Below are 17,210 nucleotides of genomic sequence, written 5' to 3' on the forward strand. Positions count from 1 at the left end.
GGCAGTTTTTATGTAGAGAGACAACGTAATGTTTTCTCACATGATATACTCCAAAAATAAATAAACACATCTCATCCGTCGGCAGATTATTTCTGCACCTTACTTAGCAACAGGTACTTAATTACTTCTCATTTTCCTGAGATGATTCAATTCCACTAAACCAGGAGAGACAAATTAGATTCCACTCCACTGAAAGGAGCACCAGCATGTTCTACAACTAAGTTAAAAGTTCTCCTAAAAGGCAAAGAGGTTTGCAGATACCATACAAGAAAGCTGAACAAATTTACCACTTGCAGATCTGAGCCCATGCCAAGCGAGGGGTGCCATGGTTACGGTAGCAGTGAACCACCAGGGAATACCTCTTCTGAAGGGCGCTTAGTTTGGACACAAAAATGTATAATACCACAGCAGACAGTCTATAAAAAAAGGACCAAATCATTCTGAATGCAGCATTTCTCTTAATGCCTATCAAGGCAGACGTTCTTAATTAAAACCAAGCAAATATAGAGAGAGAGCATTTATTCAACATGCTACGAGTTTCCCTCAATGCTGCTAAAAATACATGCACTTGCATATGGTAGTTCTACTACACACAGGGGCTGAAATGCACTCCCCATTATTCCCAAACTTTCTCTCTGTTTACCTTCAATTAAATCCGTGCACTCATTCATTTATTCAACAAATAGTCTTTGAGTGCTTTCCTTGTGCCAGCTAGAGGCTGAAGGATGGGGAAAACAAAGACGCGGTCCTTGCTGTCTACTGGTAACGGCTGCTTTCCTGTTCTACCTCTCTCCTTGCTCCTCTGTTATTGTCTATGTATCTGCATTCCTCCAACTTTCCTTGTGACCTCAACTTCCTGAAAGATGATCTTCATTCTCATAATTCTGTGCAGTTTATTTTTCTTGGCCCAGCTGGGAGATATTGTTAGCTGTCGACCCTCCGATGTTTTATCACTAAGAGTAGGACCCCTGTTTGGGCCATGAGTATCATGGACTTAGAGAGGTTTAAAGAATATATAAACTTTTGACTATTTCTCCAAACCAAAAGTGGCATAATTCTTCGAAGGCTGCACAATAAATCTTTGGTTTATATGGCTATTATTTTAGTGTATCTTACTCATATTTTCAGACTCCGGGCAGTTTCACTTCTAAACTTCCCAAGTGTGTGTGTGTATCTGAGCCATAAAGAAGTGGAGGTTTAGCCTCATGCTCACATTTTGTTATGTCTTAACTCCTCAGTGCTCAGTTATCTGAAAGTACGACTTGCTTGCTGTGGTTTTGTCTTCCATGCTTACAACGAGGAGATGCTCTGGTTTAGCACAGGGTTCAGTCTTATGTTTGTTTGGACTCGCACAGTGTCAGAGGGCACAGTAGATCTTTATCAGAATGCCCTTGTCCCTGACAGCACACTGTGCTCCCCCTATCACAACAATACAACTGCTGATTTCCTTGTCCTGTCATCTGCCCGGAGGTAAGCACTCTGAGGCCAGAATTCAAGCTTCTCTGTTTACTCTGTGTAGAAAGTAGTACAGACCTTGTGTATTCAAAGTGCTGGACAAATGTTTTTGGAGAACATTAATGGGTCCCCCCCAGACAGTAATGGGACTCTGCAAGCTAATTTCAATATTTAAAAAAGCCAAACTGACTTCAAAAATTGTTTCCTGAAGTGACCTGCACCTGACAGAAACCCTGCATTACAAGTAGCAAGGATTTATGGGGCTAATAATAAAAGGTTAAGTGATTTGTTTATGGCTGTTATTAAAAAACACAGTGTGATAACATAATTATATCATGCTTTTCAAATGATCTAAATGGGTATGCTCTGCCTTTGACTAATAAAAAATGTAAAAATAAAACCCTAATTGTTTAAATAAATGCATTTTATTTCTCCAAGTGGGGTAGAAAAAAGGTAGAAACTGCTGATATGGTGGAAGAGGCACTGGAGACTTGGTTTCTAGTCTTGGCTCTGGCCAGCTCACATTTCTCATCTGTAAGAGTAATATGGAATACTCTCTAACTGCTAACCATCATACTGCTCTTCTACTTATGTACTTATAAAGCCCAAATTTTATACAGAGTGGCAATATGCTCAGGAAAAAAAATCTAGATTTCCAGCTTCCCTTGCAGCTTGAGGTGACCACAAGGCACAGTTCTGAACACGCTGCATACAATTCTATACCAGCTGGCAGAATGAGCTGGTAGCCACTTTTTGCTCTTCCCCCTTCCTATCTTTCTGTTTGGAATATAGTTGTAAGGCAGGAGCACAGTGGCTATGTTGTGACTATGAGGTCACAGAATGAGGATAAAAGCAACCCAGTCAAGCACTGCTAAGAGAAGAAATCTCAGACCCTGACAGCATCATTCTGCTACCACAGCACAGTCTTTAATCACATACTTCTTTTTATATGAGAAAAATATGACCTGTTTAGTCAGATTTTTTTACTTGCTGCCAAACATATTTTTAGCTAAAGAATGAACTAGATCAGAAGATTTACAGAGCACTAATACTGAAATTCTGTGTTTCTAGATAAAGCTCAGTAAATGCTTATTTGCCAATTACTATTTTTTAAAACTTTATTTATTTATTTATTTATTTTGTGACAGAGACAGAGAGAGGGACAGACAGAAAGGGAGAGAGATGAGAAGCATCAATTCTTCATTGCGGCACCTTATATTGGTCATTGATTGCTTTCTCATTTGTGCCTTGACGGGGGGAAGGGGGAGCTATAGCAGACCGAGTGACCCCTTGCTCAAGCCAGCAACCTTAGGTCCAAGCTGGTGAACCTGTGCTCAAACCATATGAGCCCGTGCTCAAGCTGGCGACCTCGGTCTCGAACCTGGGTCCTCTGCATCCCAGTCCAATGCTCTATCCACTGCGCCACCACCAGGCCAGGCACCAATTACTTTTAACCTCTGCTTCACAATGTGTATAGTGCAGGCTCCTTCCCATTTTTAAATCCCTAAAGCAAAAAGTTTCTGTACTCATCGCAGAGCACTGCAATGAAAGTTTAAGTTAAGGATTATTCATTATCTTGTTCGTGAAAAGAGCACAGATTTAGGCAGAAAAGTAAGATTCAAGAGGACAAACTTTCAAGAAACTTTTAAAATATCACTGATGTTTACTCCAAATAGTTCTCAAAAGGAGTTAGATTTTTTAAATTGTCAGGCAAACTTAAAAATCTTGGAAAGGCAAAGGGAAGAATAAAGATATTTTCCCCCAATTATCATGAATCAGATAGATTTTCATGACTGTATACTTTTTTATATTTGCTATTTTAAGTACTGGTAAAAGAAAGTCTTTGAAAGCCCAATGTTTTAGCTTAAAGTGCACAGTAATTGTAATAAATAAAATGACATACAAATGCCTTTATGGAAACTTAATATCTTCCCCACTCTCTTGGATATTTCAAAATACTTTAACCCCTTTACCTAATTTTAACTACACAGCTTGCAAAGTATTATTCCCGTGACACAGATGGTCAAACTGAGGCCACAATGTTAAGTGACTTATTGAAGCCACAAAGAAATCCAGTATCAGAGAAGAGATTCATTTTAAGAAACCACACTCCACGACTTTCCCAGCAATGAAAATAGGAAAGTGATTAGAACAGCAAAAAATAAGAAAAAAGCATAACTTTGTCATAGTATATCAAAGTTTTACTGATACTATCTCACAAAAATTTTCCTGGGATAAAAGGCCATGGTTCTTCCCTATCTTGGACATTCCTTGTAAAGGAGTACTACATAAACTACTAGACATTTATTACCCTTAGTGTGCCTGAAGCAACCAGAACCTATCAGTTTCAAATAACAGATGAATGGCTTTTGTGTACATTTATGTGCCACATGATTACTTTTTATTTACTCAATGAATATTTGCGCACAAAACTCTCTGTGTGAGACACAGTGAAGACACCCAAACATGTAAAACAGCCTTCCTTTCAGAGGTTTCATTCTAGGAGAGCAATGAGACGTGTACATCAACTAACAAGGCAAGACAACTTTGGTGGAAGGAATGTCAGCTGTGAAAGTCCACAGGAGGTTAAGGTGTGAGATGATGGCAGCCCGGGGAGAGCTGAAGAGGTTTCTGTGGAAAGCAGTACTTCAGGGGATCTTGGGATTGCTAAATCGTTGATGGGCACAGGCAGTTTGGACAGCATGGGATTTTCAAAGCCTGAATGAAAACGAGCGATTCAACTGTTCACGTGATTTCAGCACATACTCTATTTCCAGGCACAGTGTGAATTGACTACAAATATACTGCTCACAAAAATTAGGGGATATTTTTTTGCTTCATATTCAGCGATAAAATACCCCCTAATTTTTGTGAGCAGTATATATGATTTTATCAACTCCTTAGATAACAGAATTTTCTTCAAGTAGAGATTGTAGCCTCCAATTTATAGATAAGGAGCCTATAGCTCAGAGAAGCAAGGTGGCAGGTTCACACAGTTGGTGAAAGTGGCGGAGACAGGATTCAAACACAGGTCCAATTGACCCCTGAGTTTTTGTGCTTAACTACTATAGTAACCTGCCTTTGTTCAAGGCTCTATTTTTTCTTGCTCTGCAATCTTTAAAGAGTGGTGTCTTTTGTAAAAGGTGGCCTCCAAATTTCCAAATAGAGCTTAGGTTTGCAGTGAAAAATAAGAACACTATTTTTTCAGCAAGTTGTTATATCTCTGTTGAAATATCACTGAGATAAGTTATACAGTTATCACTTACAAACTGGTGTTTGTATAATCAAGATAGTCCCATGAAAAATTTTAAGAAATTTTAGTCCCTGGCCGGTTGGCTCGGTGGTAGAGCATCGGCCTGGCGTGTGGCTATCCCAGATTCAATTCCCGATCAAGGCACACAGGAGAATCAACCATCTGCTTCTCCACCTCTCCCTCTCCCTTTTCTGTCTCTCTCTCTCTCTCCTTCTCCTACAGCCATGGCTTGATTGGTTTGAGCCAGCTGGCCTCAGGCACTGAAGATGGCTCCATGGCCTCTACCTCAGGTGCTAAAAATATGGCTTTGATACTGAACAACAGAGAAACGGCCCCAGATGGGCAGAGCCTTGCTTCCTAGTGGGCTTGCTGGGTTGATCCCAGTCAGGGCACATACAGGAGTCTGTCTCTGCCTCTCCTCCTCTCACTAAAATAAACAAATAAATAAAATTTAATTTCTTAATTTAAAGGAAGACAGTGGAGGTCTTATAACCTGTGTGCTATCCAAAGGCTAGCACCATGTGACTCTGAGCAATAGTGCAATGAAGAGCTCCTCCCATCCCTTGCCCCAGGATGCTGATAAAGGATACACCTTTCTCTTCTTCCAGGCCATTTGAAAGTTCAATTGTCTGTCTGGATTCTCTAGTGACTTAAATCTGTAAGGTTGAATTCTCCTTAATGTACATGTCACATTTATTCCATATTGGTTTCCTCGGTCAGACTCTCTCCCTCCTTAAATCTGGCCTCATCTTTCTAAAATATCAACTTTCAGTCCCAAATGTAATGCCACTCCAAGCATTAGCTTTCCAAGTGGTTCAGAGAAGAATAAAAAAGAATACAGTACCTGTAGCAAATATTTCTTAAATAATAAAAGGCTAAATGCCAACTTTTAAAAAATATCTTAGCCCAAGAATATCTCATGTTAGCCTATTTCAACTCTATGATTCTTACCGATAAAATACCACTGAAGAGTTTCATATCAACTACTCCAATTCCCTTTACCAGACCACTACGGGGGGCAGGGTGCAATAAGAATGGGTACCTGGGTAGATTTTCCAGAAAGGAGAACCGAGGATGCTGGGCACCATCTTGAATTCTGGTGAAAACAAAGAATCTTTGGTATTCCATAATTCTTAAACTAGGCATCTTTCTCTTTTCCTCAAAAAAAAAATTTCACGAATTTGAGAGGCGATCAAACTCACTGTTCTGTAGGCTAAGGAGGTCCACTCTGTGGATCAACCCAGTATGGATCATTTTAGCAAATGGACTTGAGTGTACAGCAGGAAGAAGCTCCCAATCATGACACCCATGAATAAATGCTAGAATCGGTGCAATAATTTCTACAACTATGACTTTAAGGCATGACTCTTAAATGGCACTTATAATAATTATTGAATAAATGATAACATATATGCCTATTGCTTTATGTTCCTCAAAGAGTCTCAACAACTATTATTTTATTGTAGTTTCCGCAGGAGATTATGAGGTTGGAAGGAAAAGCTTTTTCAGTAGTAGTATACTGTACATGTTTTATTGAGGAGGGTATTAAAATATCCAGAAGGTAAGTGGAAAGCAAAGAGACAGCACACCTAGCTGTCCCGACTGCTAGTGCTTTGTTCTTCGCAATCCTTACTACTTTGCTACACCATGAATCTTTCCTTTGCTTGGAACACCCTCCATTCAGGTAAGCAATCTTTAAGATTTAACTTCGAGTTATTTACACTTGGACATCTCTTTATTTGATACAAAGTGATAAGTAACACATTCTATATCATCTTCTAAATGCTTATTTTCTTGTGTCTTTCTCCTGAACAGGACTGTATTCTCTATGAGGACAGGAACCATTAAATTCTCAGTGACAAGCACACAGGAAACCCTTGTTTAATGAATAAACGAAACTCCATATTCTCCCCCTCTGAGCTCCTGCAGACATTTCTGCTTTTCATCTTCATTTAGCATTTAGAATGTTAACCTCACAATAAAAAGATGAGAAACATCACATGCCTTATCTTCCTGAGAATAAAAGTCTTTCTGACTAATAGGGCTTGATATCTCTTATTTTCTACCATAGTTTAGTTGCTTAATGAATACTGACTTTGAAAAGAGTATTATAATAGTACCCCATTTAAAGAGACTCATTCTGGATTTTGGGACTGTATAATCCAATTCAGATGCAAGGTTTTGAAATGAGAAAAAAATATATATATACTCACACACATACACAACATATTTCCTCTCTGACTATATCACACACATATAAGTGAAATAATAAATTGAAAAAGTTTTGTTAATGATCACAAGATGTTTAAAGATGAAGCAAGTAAATTTTCATAACTGTGGATGTAGAAATTGCTTCACACAATAGTCAGAAAACTTATTTCCTTCAATGTGATTTCTGCATGAGTGTGCGAGACAGCCCTCTCAACTGCCAGCCTTCCCTGATATGCACACGGAGTATTTATAAAGGGATTCAGGTTTGTGGGACTAACAGTGAGATTAATGTGAGAAATATCAGTTTTCCCAGGCATAGGTCAAAGTAGAGGAGAGACCATAACTTTCTAGGATGTTTTATGATACCAGCCGGTAGATCAGAGATCTACCTAAACGAAAATCTGATGGAAGAAAGCAAACATGGTTACAATTATTCATACTCCTACTGTGGGAGTTTCATAAACAAACTAATAAATATTTTCATTTTGCAATAAGATCAAGTTAAGTGGCTTGGTGACATTCTCTTGAGGTTTAAAGCTTGTCTTTAATGTGAAATACAAATCATATTTCTTGTGGACATATTTTAATAATAAACTTAAAAGCACACAAGACAAAAATCATGAAAACATTGCAATGAAAACCAGACAAACTATCTACCACTTCAAAAGGAGTGAGTGAAGACTGTTCGTCAACAGTCAACACCACAAAGCAAACAACCTCCACGCAAGAGGCCACATACTGAAGTCAGGTTTCAAGAAAAGGGAATCATCAGGGAGGAGAGAATGAAAAAAAGCGTACAGTTGACCTTGAACAATGTGGGGGTTAGGGGTGCCAACCCACCACATGGTCGGAAATCCACACATAACTTAAGTTGGCCCTCCACATCTGCCTACTCTCGACCGCAGATTGAAAATACAGCTGACCTCCAAACAGTTAGAGTTTGAACCATGGTCCGCTTACACAACGCAAATTTGTTAAAAAGCTGCTCACCTCAAACACAAATACACACATACACACACACAACACTCCTGTACAATTTGTAGGACAAATTTGATTTTGGCTCAATTCAAATTACTTCCCACAAGTTGACAAGACCGCACTGGCAAAGAGTGGTTTGGTTCCTTGCTTAGCAGCCTAAGGTTAAAGAGCAAGGGGTTGAGGCCAAATCTGTTTGGTCCCTGACATTCCAAAGACGGACTCAATGATAAGAACTGGCAACACTTACTGCCTTCAGGAGTATTCTGGGGGAGTCCTCTCTGTCTCTCATTTTGCTACTCTGGACCCAAGGCCATGACCTAAGCACAAGCAAGGCCACCTGCCGAGTGGCTCACCTCTGGGTCCCGTAATGACAGGTCGGTGATGCTGTGTGAATGCTGTTCCCAGGGAGGAGGTCTGTGAAGGGGAGGGGCTGCTGAAACCAGACTTCTCCGACTTCTTCAGTGTTGTTGGAGATGGCATTCCTGGCAAGAAGGATGGATTGATAAACACACTGTAATTCATGCAACAACAGCTAGTGCAACCTAAAAGATAAAACTTAAAGATTAAAAAAAAAAAAAGAATCCATCAGCAAATGAAAAATTTGCTTTGAGTTGCTCTGAATTTGTCACAGGAACAAACAAGTGACAAAATGGTCCCCTGGTAATTCTGTACATAATGATTTCAACTTCTACAAAATCACACTCCATTTTTGGTGTCAATGATCTGAACTATAGAGTGCCGTTTCCCTCATGTTTCAGGAAGGCTGTGCACTGCCTGTGGCCCCTGGGACCCTTCCAAAAGGAGGCGACAGAAGCACAGGACTTCCACACCACCATTTCATCTTCCCCGTTACCTTGCACCACAGCCACTTTAAATTATTTAAATAATTTAGCAATTTTAACATTAAATAACCTTCAGCAACAGCAACTCAGTTGCTCACCTAATAAATTATTTATAATAGAAACAAAGAAAAGATAAAAGTAAAAAATACCTTAGATGCCCAACAATTAGCATTTGCTAGAACCAATGCAAATAGTACTGTAAAAGAATAATGACATGGAAAGATATTTGTTTAATGACACAGAATAAAGACATGGAAAGCAGTTACAGAATAGAACGTTACACTATGATGCTATTTAAAAATATAAGTCTGTGTATAGAGAAAGGGACTAGGCATAAACATAACAGTAGTTCTCTCAGCGTGGTGGATTTGGGTGATTTTCAAGGCCTCTTTCTGCTTACTTGTGTTTTCCATGGTGCACATATATTACTTTTACGTTAAGGAAACACAGTAAGAGCTTGTTTTTAAGAATAGTATTTTTATTATAGTTCCTATGTTTTTCATAGCACTCCAGCACAGGGAATGTTTTGGGAAGAAAATAATGGGAAAAGAGTCCCTCGTAATTGCTGGATTTGTAATGTTCTCGGCAAGCACACTGATATACCCAACTGGAGGCATCTATCAGTTTGGTGGGTTGCCAATTAAAATAATGAAAACTTGGATATAAAAATAAAGGAAATGACTCTTAGTCTCCACCTCACAGAACCAATTTGGGCTCTCTAAAGTTTGCAGCACAAAATCGGTCTGTGTTCTTGTCAAAAGAACCCGCTGGTCCCCTTTCACTTATACGTGTCTACATGCGTTCTGACTAGGACCAGAGAATTATTGGATGAATTGGAAAAATAAGTTATAAAAATAACGATATTAACATGTAACTGTTATTGAGGAGTTGCTAACTACTATGCACTGTAACAAGCACATTATGGGTCTAGATCTGTTATAAAATTTAGTCTGGCCTATGTTTAACTATGTCCTTGTTATATCTGATCATAGATTTCCTTAATGAGATTCTACAACATGAGCTTCTTGAGGGATTATAGATTCTATAAGGACGGGGATCATGTCTGCTTTGCCCCCCATCCCCCTGAATTTTCAGGATCGAACAAAGAACCTAGAACACAGCATGTGACCTGAAAAGATATTTAAACTACTTGTATAGGCCTCAGCTTTATCTGTTATTATTAGATACTTGGAAATAGCAAAACTTGGGAGGTTTGATCCCAAGGAAAAATACTGCAATTGGTACGCACATCTACAGAGCCAGACGTAGGAAAAGATGACGTTGTGTGTGACAGCCACTAATTTTACAAATCTAGATCAGATCCATTCTAGATCAATATCTCTGTAAATTCAATTAAAAACAAAGTCAATAGGTGACTTTAGCTATATTTCTTTGCTCGTTGAATCAGGAACCAAAATTACACCACACCAATGCCCTTAACATCATTAGGATAAATTGAGGTTTTGGGTTAACATTCATTTCAAGAAAACTGACCTAAGGTCTAATCATATAATTACATAAGAGAGGAGATTTCAAATTAAAAAATTAAAGGCAGAAATAAAGAGCTACCAATACTTAAACAAATCTCCCAATTCATTCAAACCTCTTCTGTGCAAATAAATTTTTAGGCTGCCAGCCAGTCCACTGATTTAAACTTAAGTCAAATGCTTGAATTATGCATTATGAAACCAAAATAGAATACCAAATGAAAATGTCAAAAAATTTTAAGAAGGAAGAATTTTTTTCAGAGAATGAATCACTGATGAATTCAGTATCTAAGCTAACTCTATTAAAGAAGGCAAATAGTTGGATTCAAGAAAGAGTTATTTCTTTGAAACTTCATGTGTGCCAATCAATAGTGTTCTAAATACTGCAGGAATATTGACACGGTTTAAGTCCACTATTTACCCTTATAAAGGGTAAAGTATGAGCAAAATTTTGGCAATAACAAGCATTAGGAATGATCAAGTGGATAAATGGGTGCAATAACAGCAAAATTCAAACCCTCTTGGAAAGGGTTAAGGGAGAAGAAACAATGTATACAAGAAGAACAAGCCAAGCTATGTCTAATTTTCTAAATTTATCACAGTCAAGTAATATGAACCCTAAGGCTGTCATGAATCTCAAAATTACGTTGTGTTTTCAATTTTTAAAGACCCAGGTTGAGCACACTTCCTTATTATGTACTTTAATATTTTCTCCATATGCATAACGGTTAATTCACTTTGTATATGTAATTGACCACATGAAATTCAAAAATGTTAGTCAACTGCTTTATAGTAATAAAATGAGAGAACATTAAATCTTGACTTCTGGCTTTGAAATCAAATTTGGTTTTTGTACATTATCTAAAAAATAAACTGCCTGTTAAAATTTCTGTTCCCAATTAGCTATGAAAACGGTTAGACACAATCACTGTACAGATTAATGACTAACTGGCTTTCTCCTTTTTTTCTTTCTTTTTTTTTTTAATGAATCAAAGCCTTAATTTCAAATTTCTTTTTTAGAAGTATCAGATTTTCAAAAGAAGACTTAGATAAATTAATGCTACCCCTTTTTCTGGAACAGACTATTACTTCCAAGTTCTTTTCATATTGTTTTGTTTCATTGGGACATTTCCTCCTATTGATTGCTATAAAAATCCCAATGGTAGTAAATAGAGATGGATTTCAGGAAGCACTTTAGCTTGACATTGCTTTTCTAATCATCAGACATTTTGACTTTTTCTCCACTCTGTCATTTTTCTCAGCTACCTGTTCAATGGGCAAAGGCAAACACACATGAAATTTTAGCCAGTTGGTGGCTCTGATCCCTGGAAACAGTTGTAAGCAAAAAGCCCAACAGGAAAACCTTGAAAGTATAAGCCAAACACAATATTCACCAGGATTCTGTTAGATTTCATCAGGAGTGTTTGTGCTAATCAGAATTCTGAGATGGCCCCAAAGTTCCTGGCCCCTGGGGTACATACTTTGTATAACCCTCTCCTTTTGAATATGAGTGGTACCTATGATTTTGATGGATGCCATTCTTGTAAGTAGGTAGTTATATGGCAAAGGTGAAGGGACTCTTGAAGATGTAATTAAGGTCCATATGCAGATTACTTTTAAGTTAAGTAAAAAGAGTTATTATACTAGTTGGGTCTGACCTAATCAGGTAAGCCCTTTAAAAGACGGATGACACATCAGAAAGATTCTCCTGCTGGCTTGGAAGAAGTAAGAGACCATGTTGTAAAAGGCCTGTGGGAGTGCCACATGGCAAGGAACTGCAGGAACCACTAGGGACTAACTGGTACCCCTAGCTGATATCCAGCTTTAAGAAAGCTGGGACCTTAGCCTTAAAGCTACAAAGAACTGGAAATTCTGCTGATAATCAGGAAAATTTGCAAGAGGACCCTGAGCTCCAGAAAGAAATGTAGCTGGGACAAAATTTTGATTGCAGCCTTGTGAGACATATCCTGAACAGAGAAACCAGCTATGCCATACCAGATTCTTAACCCATGTGACTTGTTTGTTGTTTTAAGGTAAGTTTGTGGTAACTTGTTATATAACAAGAACAAATTCACATAATAGTCAAGTATAAGAATACTGTTAAGGTTAGAAATATATGCATTAAAGATGCCTGCTGTGCACTAATTACTCTCTAGAATTTCTAAGTTTCCATTATTTTTAGCAGATCCATCTTAGGTTATGAAGTTTTCCACTAGCCTACACTCACCCACAGAAAATGATAAGACAGCTTCCTGGAAAAAAGGCAAGTAAATGGTTTTTCCCAATCACATAATGTTAGGGAATTTTCTATTCCCCCCTGATTCTTTCAAGAAACAACAGCAAAATCAGATCAAATGAGAGGACAAAACTCAAATATAATTCTTGGGATCTCCTATAACAAATCAAGGGTTTGTTTTTGGTAACTTTCTGACGCAGCCTGATAGTAAAGAAAGTAAAAAGAACATCTGGGAGAGAAATATAATAAATTTCAACTCCCCCTTTTCCCAAATTATGAGACTTATCAAACACTTTAACCAAGAACTTTATGGTGACAATTATGAAACAAAATCTACAGGAATAACAAGAAAGTACAATGCTGTATTTTGCTTGAGAAAACTGTAACAAGTCAGTGTTAGTGCTTAGTTTGTTAAAGGACTTATTTAAACCTTCATTGTCTTGTGATAATTATCCTTGGTAAATGCTGCTCAGGACAGAAAGGCCTTATCTCCTCTGCTGTGGGAGTTTGGGTAATGTAATTCAAGTTGTCAGAGAAGAATTAACTGATATATGTTTCTTTCTTCAAAGTAAAAAAACACAACAGTTTAGTTTCAGTAATGTTCATTTATAGTCACACTCTGGGAGAAACTCTGGAAACAAGCAAAGTCTGCATTTTAGTTTTAAAAAATCCAATATATAAGCAGGTTTGAGAAGACCACAAAATGCTTTAAGTTTGGTTGTTTATGTTTGACTTTAGATAGTCTCCTGTCTGTTGTCGTCATCCAATTCCCAATGATCTATCTTTACTACTGCTTTACCAAAACAACTAATACAGCAAGCCTAAAGGGTGCTGGATGCTTTCGTCCACCCAGTGGCCTCAAGAGAGCCAGGATGCAGCTAAAGAGGTGATCATTAAATTTCTGCATGTGTATCATTTCGAAAAAACAGACTGAAAATAACAAAAGCCACAAATTATGGAGGACGTACAATGTACCAAGTACAGTAGTTCCCTTTATCCATACTGATGCTTTCCACAACTGCAATCTGAAAATATTAAGTGAAAAATCCCAGAAATAAACAATTCATAAGTTTTAAATTGCATGCTGTTCTGAGCAGCATGATGAAGTCTCTGTGTCTTCCTGTTCCATCTTGCCTGGGGTGTGAGTCATCCCTTTATCCGGTGTATCCACAGTGCATATGCTCCCTACCCTGTTAGTCACTTAGTAGCCATCTAGGTTATTAGATAGACTGTTGTGGTATCGCAGTGCTTGTATTCAAGTAATCCTTATTTTACTTCAAGATGGCCCCACAGTGCAAGAGTAGTGAGGCTGGCAATTCGGACATGACAAAGAGAAGCCATAAAGAACTTCCTGTAAGTGAAAAGGTGGGTACAGTACAATAAAGTATGAGAGAGAACATTCACATAACTGTTAATACACTATCTTGTTATAATTGTTCTATTTTATCATTAGTTATTATTGTTGATCTCTTACTGTCTCTACTTTGTCAATTAAAATTTACCACAGGTATGTATGTATAGGAAACCAGTAGATATAGGGCTCAGGACTGTCTGTGGTTTCAGGCATATATTGGGGGTCCTGGAATTTATCCCTGGTGGATAAGAGGGGACTACTATACTTTCCGATATCTCAGATCCTTCACCTCAGATTAGGTGGGTATGTCTGTCTATAACTAGGTATCAAGAGATGTCACACACCTTGCTCAAGATCATTCAGCTATTAAGTGATATTTCAGACCCAGGTCTTGCTGGTTCTAAAGCTTATATATTTTGTACAACACCAGACTCCCTTATGTATACTATGTTTGCCTTGTATAGTATGAAAACAGTATCCTATTTAGGTCAATTAAGTACAGTTATAGTTGAATTTTCTAATTTGGTTCTCTGAAGAAATTTCAAAGAAAGGGTCTATCAGCTGCAAAAGAATATGAAAAAATAAAAACTCTGCAGTAAACTAAGAATCATCTTGCCTTACATATCAGAGCTTTTACTTGGCCTTGGTAGGGATCAGTTAGGATTTTATTAAACATACTGAATGTGTCATCAGTAATTCTAACACAGAACTTCTAAAAATAAATATCACATAGACTTACAAGAAGGTAATGACCCAGAGATATTAAATTGTAAAGTAGCAAATACATACATTTAATATTTATAATAGGTCTCTTGCCTATTCAACAAGTTGATTTCTCTATAAAGCCTCCTGAAAACATAAGCAAAAAGGATCAAAATTCTTCTTTAAAGAGTCACTGACATCTGCCAAGTCCAGTGTATACTGTAAAGCAGCAACACCTCACTTACTCAGAGGTCAAGTTTAACATACTATTTTTTAGCATTCAGTAAATCTTGATATCAAAAGAAGCTACTAAAATCAGTGTCAAATAGGCAACTACATTGAAGCATTTAACTCATAGGAAAGTGTAGTTTGACAGAAATTAAGAAAACTATTTCAAGGCGGGGGCTGTGATCGAACGAGCTGAATGCTATGGAGAGGTCAAGTATGAGAACAGACAAACTCCAGGAGAGTGAGGCACAAGGGGGAAAGGTCAGAACAGCTTTCAAAATCAACGGGCAGTGAAGAAACAGAAAAACAGACTGTTTCATGAAATCAGTCTTTAGAGGGGAGCAGAAAAATAGGGTAGCAGCTACAGGGAAATGGAGGGAGGGAAGGAGGGAGCCAGGAAAGTGTGCTTGCCTGCGCTGGGAATGGGCCAGCAGGTGGGCAGAATGCAGTGCCTCAGAGCGGACACCTGAGGGAGGCAGGTCTGGAAGAAGATGAGCGGCCACACAGTCAGTATGCGGAAAAGCCAGGATTTGAACCCAGCGGGACCAAGCTCTTCCCCATTTTGGTGTACTACTCCAAGATGCCTATTTCTGAAAAAAGTTCTGATTATTTATCTACCTTACTGATACAAAACAATCATGAGCTGGATTGAAATAGAGCTTCACAATGATGCTTACATATTTTTCACCAGCCTAAACAGCATGCTAACTGCTACTGTGACTGTTCACTTTACCTCCAGGTCTGAGTGTGGGGAATGGATGCCCCAGTTCTGTCTGCCAGACTAATGATGACACACAACTTCCGGTGCCATTTCTCAAGCACAGGATAGAAGCTGAGTACCGCTACCACATTTTCCAAGTCACCCACTGCCCGTGACCTTCTGCTCAGACTCCTCCCTTCTGCACACCTATGCAACTGCCCCACAGGCAGGAACAGGACCGTCCTTGGATCATTTCGGCTGCACCTTGTGATGAGGTCACCTCAAACTGGGATGCTAAATAAAGGCTGTGACTGGATAGATTAATCCCACAGTTAAAGGACTGTTCTGTTTCTGTGGGTATAAACACATGCTGTGTGGCATGAGGAGGTAGTTTGAGATACTGCACTCAACTTAGATTTGTATCCTAATGATAAAATACATTAGGGTTCATTCTAATGTAATTTATTATGATGAACACACTCCACAATAAAAAAAGGTAAAACATTCAGACCATTTTGACTTTTAACCTTTTCCAGTGAATAAAAATGTTTTAAAATCATTTTTATGATGAAGAGAATAAAATGAAAGCTAATATAGCTTTTGAGGTTTATCTATCTTACACCATAAGCAACCGTTTAAAATGAGCTAAAAGGATCCTTCAAAGAATCACCACATCATAAAGAAGTTCAGCTATTAAAAGCCTTGGATACAAGGGATTTCTTTAATTTTTAAAACTGGGGAAATTGAGTGTAAATTATATGGATTATTCAAGAGAAAGAAATAATAAATTCTTTAATGTATTTCAAATGTGAATAAAAATTTACAACTGGAGAGAGTAAGGAATAGACACAAGAAAAATGTCATAGAAAAATCTGGTTCCTGGGCCAACAATAAAGTCTCTCAATTTTTTTTAAGGGGATTTCCTGTCCTTTCAGGATAAATACAGGCACTCCAGTATCAGGACAGAAATTTTAAAACTGTATTTCATGCTCCATATACTTATAAGTTGGGGGTTCCCACCCACTCCCTATTCCCCCAAGCCATCCTATTCTCCCTTGTGTTCAGAGGATTGATTTCGGTTCAACACAGCAATCACACCCATTCACAGAGGATGGAAAATAAAGAAGAAATTACTGAGCGCACCAAATTACTTCCATTACATGAAAAATAAATACGGTACAATATAGCGTAAATATTTTATTCATTTTGCTTAGACACCCAGCTGAAAAATAAAAAACTCAATCATACATATGTGTGGTTTATATCTGCCCTGTCCAATATGATGGCTACTAGTCACATGTGGCTACTTAAATTTAAGTGAATTAAAATGAAATGAATTGAAAACGTCAGTTGCTCAGCACAGCCGCATTTCAAGTGCTCCATGGCCTCATCTGGCTGGCTGGTCCAGTACTGGACAGTGTGGACAGAGAACATATTTGCATCGCTGCAGTGAGTTCTACTAGACGGCTCTGGTCTATATGCCAACAGACGCAGGACAGGGCAAACATACGTCTGCAGTTGTTTGTATGGAAAATAATACAATCATTAATAAAAATAGTACAAGAATAAACTGTGTTTCACATATTCACATTTGGAAACCTACTTTTGCCCCACCTTGTTAGGTTTTTATTTTATTTTTTTTACTCTGTTTTGGTCCTGCTCTAGATCAGCAGGTAAATCTTACTTTCATATTTTGTTTTTCAGCATGTTTGGCCCCTTTGTAGGCTACAAAAGCAAAACATATGCACAATACAAATACAGAAT

At 38.0% G+C, this 17,210-nt stretch overlaps 1 protein-coding gene across 9 annotated transcripts in view; it reads right to left on the bottom strand.

Annotated features, from left to right (window-relative positions):
* NFIA (nuclear factor I A) overlaps positions 1–17,210 on the bottom strand; it is a 386,029-nt gene that overhangs the window by 73,028 nt on the left and 295,791 nt on the right. For all 9 annotated transcript variants that reach the window (XM_066269044.1, XM_066269047.1, XM_066269045.1 and 6 more), the window contains one exon: positions 8,251–8,379. In XM_066269044.1, coding sequence (XP_066125141.1) covers positions 8,251–8,379 — 129 coding nt within the window. The remainder of the gene's footprint in view (positions 1–8,250; positions 8,380–17,210) is intronic.

The sequence above is a fragment of the Saccopteryx bilineata genome, chromosome 3 (assembly GCF_036850765.1).
Source record: "Saccopteryx bilineata isolate mSacBil1 chromosome 3, mSacBil1_pri_phased_curated, whole genome shotgun sequence".
NCBI lineage: Eukaryota > Metazoa > Chordata > Mammalia > Chiroptera > Emballonuridae > Saccopteryx > Saccopteryx bilineata.